This window comes from Juglans regia, chromosome 9, assembly GCF_001411555.2.
Source record: "Juglans regia cultivar Chandler chromosome 9, Walnut 2.0, whole genome shotgun sequence".
Taxonomy (NCBI): Eukaryota; Viridiplantae; Streptophyta; class Magnoliopsida; order Fagales; family Juglandaceae; genus Juglans; species Juglans regia.
The window spans coordinates 18,901,821-18,918,530 of record NC_049909.1 but is presented as its reverse complement, the minus strand read 5'-3'; the positions used below and the strand labels follow the sequence as shown (position 1 = coordinate 18,918,530).

Sequence of the window (16,710 nt, the reverse complement as noted above, 5' to 3'; positions counted from 1 at the left end):
AGATCCAGTCTGCATGTGATGGAAGACCTTGAAGTTCAATGGGGACAATTACACCTATCGGAGGAGGAGGAAGTGATTCTTGATATTCCTTATGGAGGGGAAGTCGTCGTAAAGAGAAAATGTGATCTTAGTCTGATTGGGAGAATTTGCAGTGATTGTAGTGTGGGTAAGGATCTTATAGCGAACTCAATGGCTAAGATCTGGAGGATTAGTAAGAGGGTTGTCTTTCAAGAGGTTGACAAAATTGCTTATGTGGTGACGTTCGTTACGCATGCTAATAAGCAACGGATTATGGATGGACGTCCGTGGCTATTCGAAAATGCGTTATTTCCTTTCCGTCCATATGATGGGACGTTGTTACCTGGGTAGATTAAGTTCGAGAGTGAGGTTTTTTGGGTGCAGTTTCATGACCTCCCTCTGGGGTGTATGACAAAGGAGTATGGTGAGCAGGTCGAGACCACTGTTGGCAAGGTGTTAGAGGTTGATGTGGCAGATGATGGAATATGGTAGGGAAGATATTTACAAGTTAAAATTGAAATTCCTTTGCATAAACATGTTGCTCGTGACAGGTTCATCAACTATCTGGGTTGTAAATTATGGATTTCTTTCCAATATGAAAAACTGTCGAAGATTTGCTTCCTGTGTGAGTGGATTGTTCATGATCATGCTGGGTGTTCCTCTAGTGTTTCTAGCTCTGAACAAAATGAACATGACGTTAAGCAGTATGGTGCATGGCTCTATGCAGAGGGAGGATTTCGACGTAAATTAACACCATTATCCTCTTCATCTAGTTTTGCAGGGAAGGAAGCGAATGGTCAGAAGAAGGATGTTACGATGGAAGGATCTGTTGATACCTCTGAACATGGTGGTCAGTGCATGGGTTTGGAGGCGGTGCAGGTGCTGCAGGTGGACGTTGAAGGTGGTTGCGGCAACTCCACGAAAACATGAGATTTTCAAAGGGATAAGGGTGGTTCAGTTAGTGGTCTTGGAAGAAGGGATAAGGTAAATCAATTATTTGGGAAAAGTGGTAACTATCCTGAGCAAATCTCGGTGGTTGATATTAGCAAGGATTCAAAAGCAGATACACTAGCTTATGCAGTTACTGGCAGCAATAAGGATAAGGTGATGGGCCTGTGGGCCCAATACAGACAGAGGAATCTGACTTGGTTCTGGGCCATAGTGAGGTGGTTCAAAAGGGGGGACGGCCCAGTTCCTTTGCAATGTAAGTAACTGAGGACTTAACAACTCTACTACCACCAACTTCATCTAGTGTTTTGCAAGGGAAGGTGTTTGGCAGAGGACATGCTCAATTTGCTCAGAAAGGAGAGGTAAATGGAAGAGGAGGGCTTGAGGTCAAGGTACGACTGGTCCAAACCTGGATATCCAATATAGTAAGAAGATACTAATTGATGAGGATGACTCTATCCTATCAGACTTAATGACTTCAAAGAAAGGTAAAACTGATGTTGTTTTACACAGTAAGTTGGTGGAGGCTGGGTGCCAGCCCCGCCAAGCGTCATAAAAACATTAAGCTGGAACTATCCGAGGCTTGGGAACTCCCGAACAGTTCAAAGTCTTTGCTCCCTATCGAAGATTAAAGCTCCCAAGGTGGTGTTCCTTATGGAAACAAAACTGCCTACTAGTCGTGCAAAGCTTATTACTACAAAATCTAAGTACGAGAATTGTATTGGTGTTGATGTAAGGGGTCGAAGTGGTGGTCTTATGATTATGTGGAAACAGGACCTTAATATTGAGTTAGTTAACTACTCAACTAGGCACATAAATGTTATAGTTTCAAATGTGCTTGGAGACAAGAGCTGGTTCCTTACATGTTTTTATGGTCATCTTGAAGTTAGCCAAACGAGAGGTGCATGGAAATTATTAAAATCTTTCAAACCTGTCGATGTAGGGTGGTGTGTCATTGGGGACTTTAATGAGATTTTATCACACGATGAGAAGATGGGTGGAGGTTTGAGGAATGAGAATCAGATGGACTTATTCAGAAATGTTTTAGAGCATGGGAACCTGCATGATTTGGGTTGGAAGGGGGAGAAGTTTACCTGGAATAACAGGCATGAGGATGAAACCTATAACAAAGAAATATTAGACAGAGTGTTGGTTAATCAATCTTGGTTAGATGGTAATAGAAACTCTAAAGTTGATTCATTTGCTGCTATTTGCTCTGACCATTGACCACTCATGTTAGATTGTGGTTTGAATGAGCTTGAACCAAGGCGAGACATTCCTGATAGTTTCCATTATGAGCTCCATTGGGGGAGAGAAGAGGGCTGCACTTCACTGGTAGTAGCAAAATGGCAAAAAGGGACTACTGGGAGGAAATTGCTTGAATCTATTTAGGCAAAACTTGAAGCCTGTGGAAAGGGCCTTAGGAAATGGAGTAAGAATCTTGACAGAGAGAGAACAAAGGTTATTAAAGATAAGTCCACACTGCTAGCACAGTTGCAAGAAAATGAGGTTTCGAGTTCTTTGGCAGTACAAAAGCAACTTCAGAAGGATATTGACTTTTTGTTGGACAAGAGGACATTAAATGGAAGCAAAGAGCCAAGAGGTTGGATAGAAAATGGTGACAGGAATACCAAATTTTATCATGCTTGTGTCAACCAAAGAAGGAAGAAAAATTGCATCAAAAAGATTATGACTGCTAATGGGGTGGTGCTAATAGATTTTGAAGAAATCATGCATGGCTTCTAGCAACACTTCTCACAGATATTCCTTTCTACTTATTCTACTGGAGCTTGCATTAATCAATGTATAGATGGGGTGAACTCTAGAATCTCTGAAGCTATGAGGTGTGATTTGGAAAAGGAGTTTACTAGTGAAGAAGTGGTATTTGCTTTAAAACAAATGTTTCCCTTTAAAGCTCCTGGACCCGATGGATTCAATGTTGATTTTTTCTTAGATCATTGGGAGATAGTTGGTATGGAGGTCACTCAAGCTGTCTTGGATTTTTTGAAGAATTGTATAATGCCTGCTGGCTTAAACCATACCCTTATCGCTTTCCCAAGGTAAATTCCCCATCTTCTATAGATAAGTTTCGACCTATCAACTTATGCAATGTGCTGTATAAATTAATTTCCAAAGTCTTGGCAAATAGAATGAAGAAGGTGTTGGCTTTGGTGATCTATTGGAACCAAAGTGCTTTTATTCCAGGTAGGCTCATTACAGACAATATTTTGGTAGCCTATGAACTCTTACACATAATGCAGTCAACAAAAAAGGCAAGGTGGGTAGCATGACAATTAAACTAGATATGTCTAAAGCATATGACATGGTTGAATGAGATTTTCTAGAGGCCATTATGTTGAAACTGGGTTTTGGAGAGAAATAGACTAAGCTGATTATGATATGTGTCAAAACTGTGTCTTATTCGGTTAAAGTGAATGGTATCCAATGCAAGACTTTTTTCCCTTCAAGAGGCCTAAGACAAGGTGATCCCTTGTCACCTTATCTATTTCTTTTTTGTGTTGAGGGCCTCAGTTCTCTATTTCAACAAGTTGAGAGGATTGGAATTATCAAAGGTGTTGTTACATCAAGGGGAGGAGGTCCATTAACCACATTTTATTTGCAGATGATTGCGTCATTTTCTACAGAGCAAAACAAGAAGAATGATGTTCAGTAGAACAGATCTTATGCTTGTATGAATGTGCTTCAGGTCAGACATTGAATAAACAAAAAACTTCTGTTATTTTCAATCCCAACACAAATATGGAAGAAATAGAGTTGAGTACTGAATCCACCAATGGAGAGCTTTGTGGGAACTATAATTGATACTTGGGTTTGCCTACTATGGTTGGGAAATCCAAGTATAATACGCTCAGACACCTAAAGGAGAAAATTTGGAGAAGAATAAATATCTGGAAACCTGAGATGCTATCTTCAGCTAGCAAGTAAATCCTAATCAAGAGTGTGCTACAATCAATCCCTGCATACACCATGAGTGTGTTCAAATTACCATTTGTTTTGATTAAGGAAATTGAAGTCATGTTCTCTCGGTTCTTGTGGAGTCATAAGAGGGGTGTAAAGAGCATTCATTGGAGGAGTTGAGAAATACTAAGGAGAGGTTAATAGCAGAGGGGGCCTTGGTTTCAAAAATCTCACTATTTTTAATAGAGCTCTATTAGCAAAACAGGTATGGAGATTGCTTCAATGTCCAAATTCTTTGGTGGCCCAGATTTTTAAAAGTAAATATTTTAAAAATTGTGGCATATTGGAGTCTAAAATAGGATTTTCTCTTTCTCATATATGGAGGAGTCTATGGTCATCTATCAACCTAGTGAAGGCAAGTGTAGTATGGAGAGTAGGAAATGAGCACAATATAAAAGTTTGGCATGATAGGTGGTTGCCACAATCATTCTCCTATAAAGTTCAGACCCCTATAAATCAGTTGAATGAGGATGTTACAGTTGTTGAGTTAATTGATGGTGCTACTTGCAGTTGGAAGATTGAATTGGTTAAATAAATTTTTAATTCAGAAGAGGCGAAGATTATTTGTAGTATTCCTCTTAGTAGAAGGGAGATTAGCGATATGTTGAAATGGGCAAGACATACAAATGCGATTTTTTTCAGTGAAAAATGCTTATGTATTGGATTGTGTATTGTCAAAGCAGTCTCAGGGAGAGTCATCGAATGGAGAGGCTAGTGAGAAGATTTGGAGGCAGTTACGACAGTTGAAGATCTCAGGAAAAATTAAACAATTTCTCTGGAAGGCTCTCAATGAAATTTTACCAACAAAGTAGGTGCTGAGGAAAAAAATTGAAGAGTCATGGAAAAAAATTGGTACTGCAGGAAGAGTTGTGTCCAGTATTTTTGAGGGATGAGGAGTCTATCATTCATGTTTTTTGGAATTGCCCTGCTTCAATGGATGTTTGAGATGATTAGGATAGTCCTCTAAGGAAATGGAACTCCAATTTCCATGACTTTAAACAGCTTTGAGATGGTTTATTTAGAAGATTGGATGACTTTAGTGCAGGTGGCTGCCATATTTTACAAGTTATGGACTAGGAGGAACTGCTTTGTTTTTAATAATAATTTTAATGGCCTGTCTGTTCTACTTAGATCTGCATTAACTGATATGGAGGTTTATCAAGACATCCATTAGTGCTCAATGCCTAATGTTGATTGTATCCTTTAACATGTATCTGATATGAGGTGGAGACCACTAGCTGATCCCTTGTGCAAACTGAATTTTGATGCTGCTTATGATTCTAAGAAGAGACTTATAGGCATTGGTATTGTGGTGAGAAACAACAGGGGAGGTTGAGATCATGGTGGCTGCTTCGAGGATGCATGTTGATTTTGCCTTCTCAACAGAGTGTTATGTTTTTCTAAGAGGTATTCAACTCTGTCAGGAGATGAATCTTAACCAGGTGCTATATGAGGGCGATGCTAAACAAGTGGTTGATGGGGTTAATGAGAACACTGATGATTTATCTTTGGAGGGCCAATTGATTGAGGATATACAGGTTTTATTTTTTACTCAAGTTGGATGGAAATTATGGTTTACCAAAAGATGCAGCAATTAGGCTACTCACAATGCTGCAAAAATTGGTATAAGTTTAGAAAATGAGTCTATATGGATTGAGGATTGCCTCTTGATTGTTATGTCTGTGATTCAGTTTGATAAGGCTTCGTTTGGATCTCAAATTTATCTCAACTCATCTCAATTCATCATTACAATTTTTTTAAATCCTAATATAAAATATAATAAACAATTCAATTTTTTCAAATCTCAAAATAATAATAATATTAAAAATAATATTCTAACAATATTTTATCATCTCAACTCAACTCAACTCATTTCAACATCCAAACACAATCTAAGTCTTGTATTATCTGATTAGTTTAATGAAATTCTTATTTTTTATTTTAAAAAAAAAAGAGAATATTTTTGTAAAATAATATTGTGTGTAAATCAGTAAAACGTTCCGCCTAAAAGACGAAAAAAAAAAACCCGACGATTTTCAGTTAGTCTTCTTCATCTTCGCACAACCCTCTCAAAAGAAACACACATTAACGGTGCTTTCTCTCAGTTACATGTAGACTTAAACCCCCAATATTTCTCCGTTGACCCTTTTAACCCATGAGATTCTTCCTCTTAATAACCAACTGCTTGACCTCCGAATTCTGGAAAGAAAAAAAAATCTGATTATTTATATTTCGGTCACTATTTTTCTGCTCCTTTTTGTTTTTCTTCAATTGATTAGCCGATTTCATTTCCCGTTAGCTTAACTTTGTTGTTGTTGTAATTCCTTTGATTAGTATCTGATTAGGGCTGCTAAAGTTCTTTGGGTTTCACAATGGAGGTGGATTTGGATACAAGAGGCATTTCAGAAGAAGATACCTTTGAAGTTGATGATGATATTATCACTAATATTGTAAGCAGCCGAGTTTCTGTTGTTTATCTAATCCCTTATTGTTGCTTTATTGTTGAATTTTATATTGTACCAAAGCTTTAAAAGTTTTCGTTTCTACATATTTTCTTTAAATTTTTGTTCTCTATTTCGAATCTACAAGCTCGGTTAACCAATGCCTTCGGTATTTGGGACAATGATTGAGAGATAAAGGGCGAAAGGAAAATGAGAAAACATGATATTTTCTCTGTGGCGTTTTAAATTTCAAGAAAGAGTTCCTGAAAATTGTATTTCCATTGTACATTGTAAGGCAATCTTTGTTTCGTGAATTAGGCCATACGCGAGCTCCACTAAGCTGCTTTGCTTGTTACTAGTCGAACACATGCGGTGTACGGAGGAATTTGTTAGATTATATCATATTCTGTTTCTTATGGATACTCGTATTTTAGTTTTAGCTATTCATTTATTATACCTTCTTTTTTTTTTAATTTTTTATCTGCCACTTAATTTTATTTTATTTTATATTGTGGAAGGATAATTCCAATTTTGAAGGTGAAGGGTGTGGGATATGCATGGATGTTGTCATTGATAGGGGAGTTCTAGACTGCTGCCAGCACTGGTATGTATCTACATTTTCTTCCATTCCTTTTGTCACTCAAGTGCGTGCATCTTGGTTAGTTGTGTTAATAAACCTTTCTTCTCATAATATCAAGATGTTACACATCATATTCCCTTATTTGCTTTTAAGTTAAGTGGAAGTGGGCACTCACATACCTTTGATATGAACATTAAACTGCAATTACTGATACTTCTATTCAAGAATTCAATTATTGTAAAGCTAAGAAAGGAACTCAGTGGATATCACTTTACTTTCTTCAATGTTTTTCTGTGTTAAGATGACTAATCTGGTTAGGACCTCTTGCAACAGCTGCATTTGTTTTTGGAAATGAGCTCTTAAAGAACTTATAAATTCATTGGTTTGTAGATGTCTAAAGGTAAATTCTGCCATGTTCATGGCCTTGGATTTTATCAGGGTCGAGTTGAGTTGAAAAAGCCAATAGATTCTTTAGTTGGATGGGCATTTTTATAGATTTAGCTTCCTTTATCCATCTATATTGGTTTTTTTTATATATGTTCAACGAATCAGCTAGGTAAATTTATATTTTATTTATATCTGTTGTGCAAGATCAAGCAAACTAGTAACTATTTTTTGTAACATTAATTTGCTTGGACAGAGAGCAAGATTTGATTTCATAAACTGAGTTCATCATGTGATTTTTCAGGTTTTGTTTTGCATGCATTGACAACTGGGCTACCATCACAAACCTTTGTCCGCTTTGCCAGAATGAATTTCAATTGATCACATGCGTCCCGGTCAGTGTTATAAAACTTTTGAAGACAGTTTTCCTTCATTGTGCTGCATTACTTCTGCTGTCATTGATATACATTCAGAACCTAATTTGCACAGAATTTGTTTCTAAGTATTGACTACTCTTGATGAGATCTGTTTCCCTTTTCTTTGAGTTTCTATCAAAGCTAGAAGCTGGTAAAAGGAGACTAACATTAGAAGTTGGTACATAATAGATCTAAAGTTTAATAAGTTCCATTTCATTATATAGGTATATGATACTATTGGTAGCAACAAAGTTGATGAGGACTCATTTTCCAGGTACTTTTTAACAATATACATATTGTCTTGTGTTGTTTTAACTTTTACCTTGTTCAAAGCCCCATTCCTCTTCGTTTTGTACCTCCATGTAATATCGGCATTGCATTCTGAAAACTTAGGGTTTGGTAAAAAAAAATATATATACTTGTTTCATTTATTTATAGCAGTTCTATTTTACCCGATATCATATTTGTCAGTGTTACTTAAAGTTGATTCAAAGCCATATTGCTACACTTGTAAATGCTAAGTTGCTAATGGCTCAAAATCTGTTAATTTTGATAGAATTTTTACAAGTGGGTCTTCTCTAATATTTGTTTCGAAGCTCTTTGGCGAGAAGATATTAAGATAGAGCATGGAAATAATTGTTACTCGCATTACTTTAAAAAATAAATGGCCTGCATTACGAATATGAGTACAAGTAGAATGTGGAGGATCTGTGGGCCATGCTTATAGTGGCACATAATTATTTTGTAATTATGCTGATTAAATTACTTCTTTTATAGGTAAAAAAAAAAGTAATGCTAACATTGTCACTATGCCTAGGATTTCAGCAACGATTATTTACTACTTTTTTTTTCTTCACTTATGCAGAGATGATGATTGGTGCATTGAAGAGAAGAATAATATGCTCTCTTTTCCGTCGTATTATATTGATGAAAATGTAATTTTCCTCTGATGCGATCTTGTAATACTCTCTTTAGTGCCGTTTCTAAAAGTCTGGCACCCTCCTGGGCCCAGTGTTATTTGGCGTAATTACATCATAAGCCTTTTATTGTCAATGGTGTTAGCCCGTATGGCATCACCCTCGCTACAGGTAAGGGGTGGAGGGTAAAATCATGTATTCTATCCCATGTGGATGCATGATTTTTTATTCTTTTAAATATCTGCATGGAGGCATGGGGGATTGAACACATGATTTTTTTCCTGCATGGATGCATGAGTTGTATAAATATATATATATACATATACCTATATATACATATATACATATATGAAATAATAAAAAGCATATATCCAAAACTCCTACAAATCAGAAAATGGCTGTTGTGTTTTCAAATGCCCTTAACCTAGAAGGCCAACTACTATCGTTGATATCGGCACTGTGATTCTGAAAGGTTGGCCCATCTACATCCACATGTCAGGCATTCATAAAAATATGTAACTAAATCATGTCAAGGAAAAAAGAGTAATTTAAATTGTTTCTAGACCATTTAATTGCCCCTTCCTATAATAGTCCATACAGAATATGGGTATAGCCATGCGAGCTTCTCAAGAAACAAAAATCTTCAGGAAGATTGGTGCTATTCTCAAATTAAGAACTCAAGGCTGTTTTTCCAAATTTTGGTATTGTGTATGAATTTACATCTCAACATCTTTCTTATGTACTGTATGGTGTTGTAGGCAGTTATTTGCTTGGATGGAGATGGCTGCAAAATTCGAAGTGGATCAGTGACTATTGAGGGAGATTCCAATCTTGATACATCAATTGCTTGTGATTCATGTGATATTTGGTGAGCTTCAACCATAAAATCTGATTAATAGGGTTTGACATATTCATTGAATGTCATTTAGGAATTTCACTGCTCAATTTGGCTTAAGTGAGAGTAAGGGTTCAGTAGGTTGATTTTTCCTAAATATTTTCAAGAACAAATGGTGAAACTTCTTGTTGTCTGTGAAGGGGCAAGAAAAGGCTGATGGCCGTTTTTTTTTTTGTTTGCATGGAATCAGGTATCATGCTTTTTGTGTCGGATTTGATTCTGAAGCCACATCTGAGAGTACCTGGTTATGCCCAAGGTAAGTTCATGGACTCTGATTATTAGTCGGTTGGTTTTGGCTGTTGGTTCCTTGGCCAAGTATAATCCAGTGAATTTTCTTGAGCTGCATATGCATTATTTCATCCGTTAGTACTTGAACGTGCAGAACCTATTACTGCATTACTCAAGGTAGACTTAATGATGTTTAATGGTGTTTTATAGATTATATATACTGTTTAGGGGCATTAGAGTTCTACTATGGCAGCATACCTGCTTGGATTATTTAGGTACTAACTCAATTATCCATACCACCAGGCGTTTGTTAACTGGCTCATCTATAACTTTGGCACAATCACCCTGTAGTTGTTCCACAATCATCTGATGTTACCACCAGGCTTTTGTATACTACATGTGATGTCTTTTCCTAGAAGCTGACTTCCCTTGTCATTTCTTTTAACATTCTTACTTTTGGATTAATATAGATGTGTGCCACAAGAATCAGGAGTGGTTTTGACTCAGAGACCTAACAATGAGCGTGGCCCAGAAGATGCTAATTGTGAAAGTTTTGTTGAGGATGCTTTTGCTGGAAAGGTGTCCATTTCTGTTGCTGATGCTGGAGAGACAGCTGTTGTGATCTCAATGGTTGGTGAAAATCAGTGGACTGGAGAACCAAATGAGAGCTTTCTGTCAACTGTCAAAGTCGAACAGGACTTGAAAACTGAAACAGTTATATCGTCTTCTGATGCCATTAGTCATAAGGTGGAAACGCCATCGATGGAGAAGACTATCATTCAACCAATCTTTGAGGCGAAGGAGCTGGAACTGTCCTTATCACACGATCCATCCTTCAGTTTGACTTCTAATTCCTTGGTGATTAGTGAGTTGAAGACAAGTTCTGCTGTCAAAGCAATGAAGGAACAAAGTAGCTTTCATGGCATTGAAAATACTTCAAGAAAGCTGACTAGTGAATCCTGTATTGGAAACAGGCAGTCTGAAGATGAATCGACTATAGGCCTTCATCTTGGATTATCTGTAGGCGCTTTTTTGTCTGGTATTGGCATATATAACCTTTTTTGTTCATTTATTTATTTTTATAGCTACAATGCCATCACTGTCAATTTAATGTTCTCCTAGTTGATGACATAAAGAATGATCGAATTGGAGATCAAGTCACTGAAGATGTCCAGCAGCAAATCCCTTCAGAAAAATCTTTGGCAAAAGGTATTTAAGTGTGGGCGTCTTTTCTTTCTTTTTTTCTGTTCTTTCTTTCTTTGAACATCCTAAGTAGCCACTTATGATGTTGATAAGGCATTGATATGAACATCCTTATCTATTGCCTCATTACTGAATGTTTTCTGTTTACAAATTTGAACCAGATGCTAATGAGAATGCTGCCATGGTTGGTGTAAAGAGAAAGTATATTTATTGCAGGTAACTTATCATTCAAATGTCTCCTCTGCTTTTGTCACGTTTTTCTGCAGTTAGTGATCATAGCCTTGTTCCCTAAGGATATGTTACTGCTGTCCCCATGCCACAATTTTCCAGTGCCACTTGCTCACTTGCAGGTCCAGTTATCCTCATTTATATTCAGTATTTTGTTTCTGTTTTCATGGAAGCTCTTAGGCCTTTCAGCTGGCAAAACTTATGGCATTTTAGGGACATGGGTTCAGCAGGGTTCAGCAATATTTATCTTAGCGCTGCTCACTGTTGTTTCCTCCATATTAAACATGCCATGTTGGATTTTAAACTCTGTTGTATGTTTTTTTCAGTTTCATGAATAGCACTTAGAAGCAGGCGGTCACCCAAGTTTTTTAGTTTATCTTCAATTATTGTGTTGTTTGGTGCAGTGCTCTCATGCATATCCTATGTATATGTCTATTTACTGTCATTTGGTTGTCTGTCTTATTCTTTGCATCTATTAGTGAGCACGAGTCTACTAGTGTTGATGGAAATCCCAAACCAAAGATTGTGACTGAAGTTTCTAGAAAGAAAATTAAAGCTGAAGGGAGGATTGAGCAGGTGCCTACAGAGGAGAACGGCGATGCTTCTGTGCTGGATAATTCTAAGAGCTTCCCAACCCCAATGGTAGTTCCCAAAGATGAAAGGTTGAAACATCATCAAGATGAGGATGATATTGCTTCTGATATAATGAGCATAGTTCAAGGGAGAAACCATAGACTTTCCAAGGAGATTGCATGCCCAAATCCTCCTGATAAATCATCGATAGAGCGAGAAAACATGGCTGGCTTGCGAGTAAAAAAGATAATGAGGAGAGCTTCTGAAGACAAGGAGTCATCCATGGCGGTTCAAAAACTAAGGAGAGAAATAAGAGAAGCTGTTCGTGAAAAATCTGCGAAAGATTTTGGGGAAAGCCTTTTTGATCCAAAGCTTCTTGCTGCTTTTAGGGCTGCTGTAGCAGTACCTAAAACTGAACCTGTTAAGAAGTTGGCACCTTCAGCAGTAAAGTCCAAGAAGTCAATGCTACAGAAGGGAAAAGTGCGGGAAAATCTAACAAAGAAAATTTATGGAGCATCCAATGGAAGACGAAAACGTGCATGGGATAGGGACTGTGAAGTTGAGTTTTGGAAGCATCGCTGCATGAGAGCTACAAAGCCTGAAAAGATCGAGACTTTGAAGTCAGTTCTTGGCCTCCTAAGAAAGAGTGCGGATAACTCAGATCAGGGGTCTGAATCACAGGCCACAAATCCAATTCTTTCCAGGTTGTATTTAGCTGATACATCCGTATTCCCTAGAAAGGATAACCTCAAGCCTCTTTCAGCTCTTAAAGCTGTTGGTAGTTCAGAGCAGAATAAAGAACAGCCCACTTCTGCAGACACCTGTTCAAAGGCATCTCTTGATAGTAGTACTAAATGCACAGAATCAAACAAAATTGTGTCAAAGGCCAGGGTTTCTTCATTTGGAATTACAGAAAGTAAGAATAATGCCCCAACTTCAAAGAGCGATGTTGCTTCTGCTCCTAGTAAAGTAACTTTAAGCACACGCCCAGCAGGGTCATCCATTTCTGCACCATGTGATTCTAAAGGTAGTAGTACTCAGAAGCAGCAGCTTGTTAAATCTGATGGTGTAAAGAGTGACAAAAGAAAATGGGCCCTGGAGGTCCTTGCTAGGAAAACAGCTGTAGCAAGCAGGAACACCAGCAATGAATTACAGGAAGACAATGCAGTGCTTAGACGAAATTATCCCTTACTAGTATGTAATAGTTTGGTTTCTGAAACCCAATACTCTTCATTCCATCTTATTTTGTTTGATATCTGATATTTATACAATTCTTTTTTCTGATTGGTGTGAGCAGGCTCAATTACCAGCCGAAATGAGACCAGTACTGGCACCTAGTCACCATAATAAAATCCCCTTATCCGTGAGGCAGGTATAGAGTAATTTGCTGCCTCCACCTCCCATAACCAGGCTGGGTATTTTTACTGCAGTGAATGGATTAAATTTCTGCTTGGAATACTCTGTAGTTTTCTTTTTGATGTGAAAATATTTGGGAATGGAAGTGGAAGTGCTGAACCTTGGATGAAAACTGGGAAAGGCAGAAAAGGACCTCGCAAGGAAATGTAGGGAAAAAAAAAGTTTGTGCGCATAATACTTACTATGGATTTTCATGGTTGATGTTCTCCATTAGTCCTAGCAATGCCACTGCCACCACCAGCACTGCAACTACTATTGCAGAGTGCTGCAACACTGCCGACACCAGCTCAAACACCACATGTCATCAATGCTAGCTCTTTTGTTTGCCAGTTCACCATCACCAACACTGTACCGCATTTTATGTTGCAATAGTGCCAACACCAAATTGACCACCTTCATCAGACCATCGCCAATGCTTTTTGTTTTCCACTTGTCACCTCTACGCCCACTGCAATTATAATAGAATTCCTCCAATATAACCATCCAAAAAGAAAAATTAGCTGTAGTTTGTTTTCTTGGAATTGGAGCAATTTGGATCTTTGGTTTGGCTGCTTTATATGTCAAGAGATATGAAGGAAAATTTAACAAAGACTTGTTTCACAGTAAAACCAAGATTTCTGGACACTACAGCATTCTTCTTTGGTATTAAACATGGTGTCGCTATTTTTCAGTTTACACAAGATAAGGTTGTCATCCAGATGCATCATTCAAGTGCACCTTAAATGCTTTGGTTTTCCTCTATGGAATAATTATCTCTCATAAAAAAACGTTATACTAGTTGATTTCTTTATAATCCTGGAGTTTATCTATCTGGTTGTGTGACAACTTTTTTTCTTCAGACACAACTTCACCGACTCACAGAGTACTTCTTGAGGAAGGCAAATTTGTCGGTTATTCGCAGAACTGCAGAAACAGAATTTGCAGTTGCAGATGCAGTTAATATTGAAAAGGAGGTTGCCGATAGGTCAAACAGCAAAATAGTATACCTGAATTTATGTTCCCAGGAGATGTTGCATCATTCAGATAACAGCAAGTCCAGTATAGCCACAGAAGCATTAACTTCGCCCTCAGCTGAGGTTCCCATCAAAGAATCGGACCAAGCTACCAATCAAATTTCAACTGATCCTGTAATCTTAGATGCACTGAGAAGTGCAGGCCTTGTGTCGGATTCTCCTCCAAACAGTCCACAATCAGAGAAGGAAGTCCTCAATAAAGATGACCCCTCAATAAGGGAGGAAGGGCCAGATGATGTATTTGATATGGATTCTTGTCCAGAACTGGATATTTATGGGGATTTTGAGTATGAATTGGATGATGAAGACTACATTGGTTCCAGTACAACAAAAGTCTCTAAGCTACCACCAGAAGAAAGTGCTTCAAAAATGAAAGTGGTTTTCTCTACTCTGAACTCTGAAAAGTTGAATAGTGGTACAGATATTAACGATCATGGAAAACCAGGGAATTTTGAAGCACCAAAGGACTCTACCCTGCCCCAGAAACATAGTGATGCGGGCATCAGCACTACCATGGAGGGCGAGACTGACAATTCTTGTGTTCCTCCAGAACCCTTTTCGAGTGAAAACGGTGAAGAACTTTCAATTGTAGAATGTGAAGAGTTATATGGCCCAGACAAAGAACCCCTCATGAAAAAATTTCCAGAAGTGGCATCAAGAAAGATATATGGACAGGTTGATGAAGTAGCCGAAAACAAAGATGCTGTAGAAAATGAAAATAACATGTCAAATAAGGTGGTAAATGCAGAGAACATGTTTGTTGCAACTGTTGGTCCCAACTCCTCTGGTGGGGAACATTCACCCAACCAATTTCAAACTGGGAAAAATGTCGAAATCATGGAGAAGGAATGTAGCACTGAGACTAGCAAGCGGCCTGATAGCTTCAATCATGTATTCAAGAAGGTAAGAAGGTAGCAGATGACCTTTTTATCATATATTTGAGTTGATTTGGTTTTCTTTACTTCCATTTTCTTTTCTCCGTATTTGTACAGCCTTATGTAAATCATTTCATACTTCAGTCCTGTCCAATACTTATCCCATGCTTGTGTACGGCCTTTCCTTCTACTAGACTTCAAGCTTATCAGTCATACCATCTCTCTCTAGGTGGAAGCCTACATCAAAGAACACATCAGGCCACTGTGCAAAAGTGGCGTGATAACGACTGAACAGTATAGGTGGGCAGTGACAAGAACTACAGATAAAGTTATGAGATACCACTGCAAAGCCAAGAATGCAAATTTTCTCATCAAGGAAGGAGAGAAGGTGAAGAAACTGGCAGAGCAGTATGTTGAGGCAGCTCAGCAGAAGGAAAAAAGTGATTCTTTGTAAAGGCAGTTTTTTTCATCTTTCTCAAGGGCCATAGATGTTTACTTCCCTTTTGAGCTTAATAATTTGTGGGTAGTTATGGGAAATAGCCCTAAACACCATGATTTAGGCATTGTACAAAAATGAGAATCAAAAAACGTTGACCCAACTTGATGAGTAGTGGGTTTGGCCTGAACATAAACTACATATTGGTGTTAGTGAGTCATGGCTCCATCACTTTGTGCGAGGGTTCTTGTGCTCCAAAACCAGAATGTATATACTAACACGAAATTGTTGTTGCTATTATTGTTGTTGCAATTGTTAGTACAATCTATTGAATGAGCTCTGCAATGTCATTTTTACCCAAACATATGGGGGGATTTTATGGTATTGTAAAAGCAGCTAGTGTTTCAACTTTAAAGAAACTTTGGACAGCTAAAGGCCACATATTGGTATAACCCTCAGCCTCTAAAATGGAGGTATGAGGTTCGAAACCTCCCTCTCCCAACTCAAACAAACAAACAAACAAAAAAAAAAAAAAAAAAAAAAAAAAGGAAAAAAAGAAGAAGAAACTTTGGAGTTTGGACACAATAGTTCATCATAGCCTCAAGACCAAATTCCTCTCTTCACCGAAACCTCCCCTTCCCACAAAACTCACTGGCGGAAGGCGGCAGGTCCTTTCTACATTTGGCCATACCTCTATCTTTTCCTCACCCTCTCTTTTTCTTCTTCTTTTTCTATAGTTTTTCTCATTTTTATCAAAGCCATTGGAGGCTAGATTTATGATTCCTGGCAAACTTTCTCTCTATATGCTCCATTGCCAACCTCCCTGATCCCCACGCGCCACCAGCACGCCTTGGTTTATCGGCCCTGTTTGATACTTTATATTTTCAATTTTTTGTAGAGTTTTTAGGGGACAACAAAAGATAACTGCCTAAATAAGAAGGAAAAGGATGCTAAGTAAAGATGAGATATGTCTGGATGCTTATGTAATCTAAACTTCATACAATGAGGTAACAGTGCAAACGCAAGCTTCATTTTTTTACGCATCCAACACACTATTGAAGTGAAAGTGTTCTACATTAGCGATTTTAAAAAATTATTGATATTTTATTTTTTATTTTTAAGTTGAATGGATTCCACATTAAGTAGTGTGTTACCGCACC

The 16,710-nt window shown here is 37.9% G+C and overlaps 1 protein-coding gene across 4 annotated transcripts; it reads left to right on the top strand.

Annotated features, from left to right (window-relative positions):
• Positions 1 to 5,972: 5,972 nt before the first annotated feature.
• Positions 5,973 to 15,886, top strand: LOC108993770 (uncharacterized protein At4g10930). 4 transcript variants are annotated; one of them, XM_035693958.1, is made up of 15 exons: positions 6,019 to 6,036; positions 6,280 to 6,395; positions 6,905 to 6,990; positions 7,655 to 7,745; positions 7,991 to 8,040; positions 8,632 to 8,701; positions 9,442 to 9,551; positions 9,769 to 9,834; positions 10,277 to 10,845; positions 10,929 to 11,015; positions 11,171 to 11,225; positions 11,717 to 13,004; positions 13,108 to 13,182; positions 14,066 to 15,142; positions 15,344 to 15,886. In XM_035693958.1, exons 2-15 carry the CDS (start codon positions 6,318 to 6,320, stop codon positions 15,566 to 15,568), a joined length of 3,927 nt encoding a protein of 1,308 aa, XP_035549851.1. In that variant the 5' UTR covers positions 6,019 to 6,036; positions 6,280 to 6,317; the 3' UTR covers positions 15,569 to 15,886. The 4 variants fall into 4 exon arrangements, with proteins under 4 accessions (XP_018824329.1, XP_018824330.1, XP_035549851.1 ...); XM_018968784.2 differs by having other exon boundaries at positions 5,973 to 6,395; positions 14,066 to 15,150; positions 15,309 to 15,520; XM_018968785.2 differs by having other exon boundaries at positions 5,973 to 6,395; positions 15,309 to 15,507.
• Positions 15,887 to 16,710: the final 824 nt, after the last annotated feature.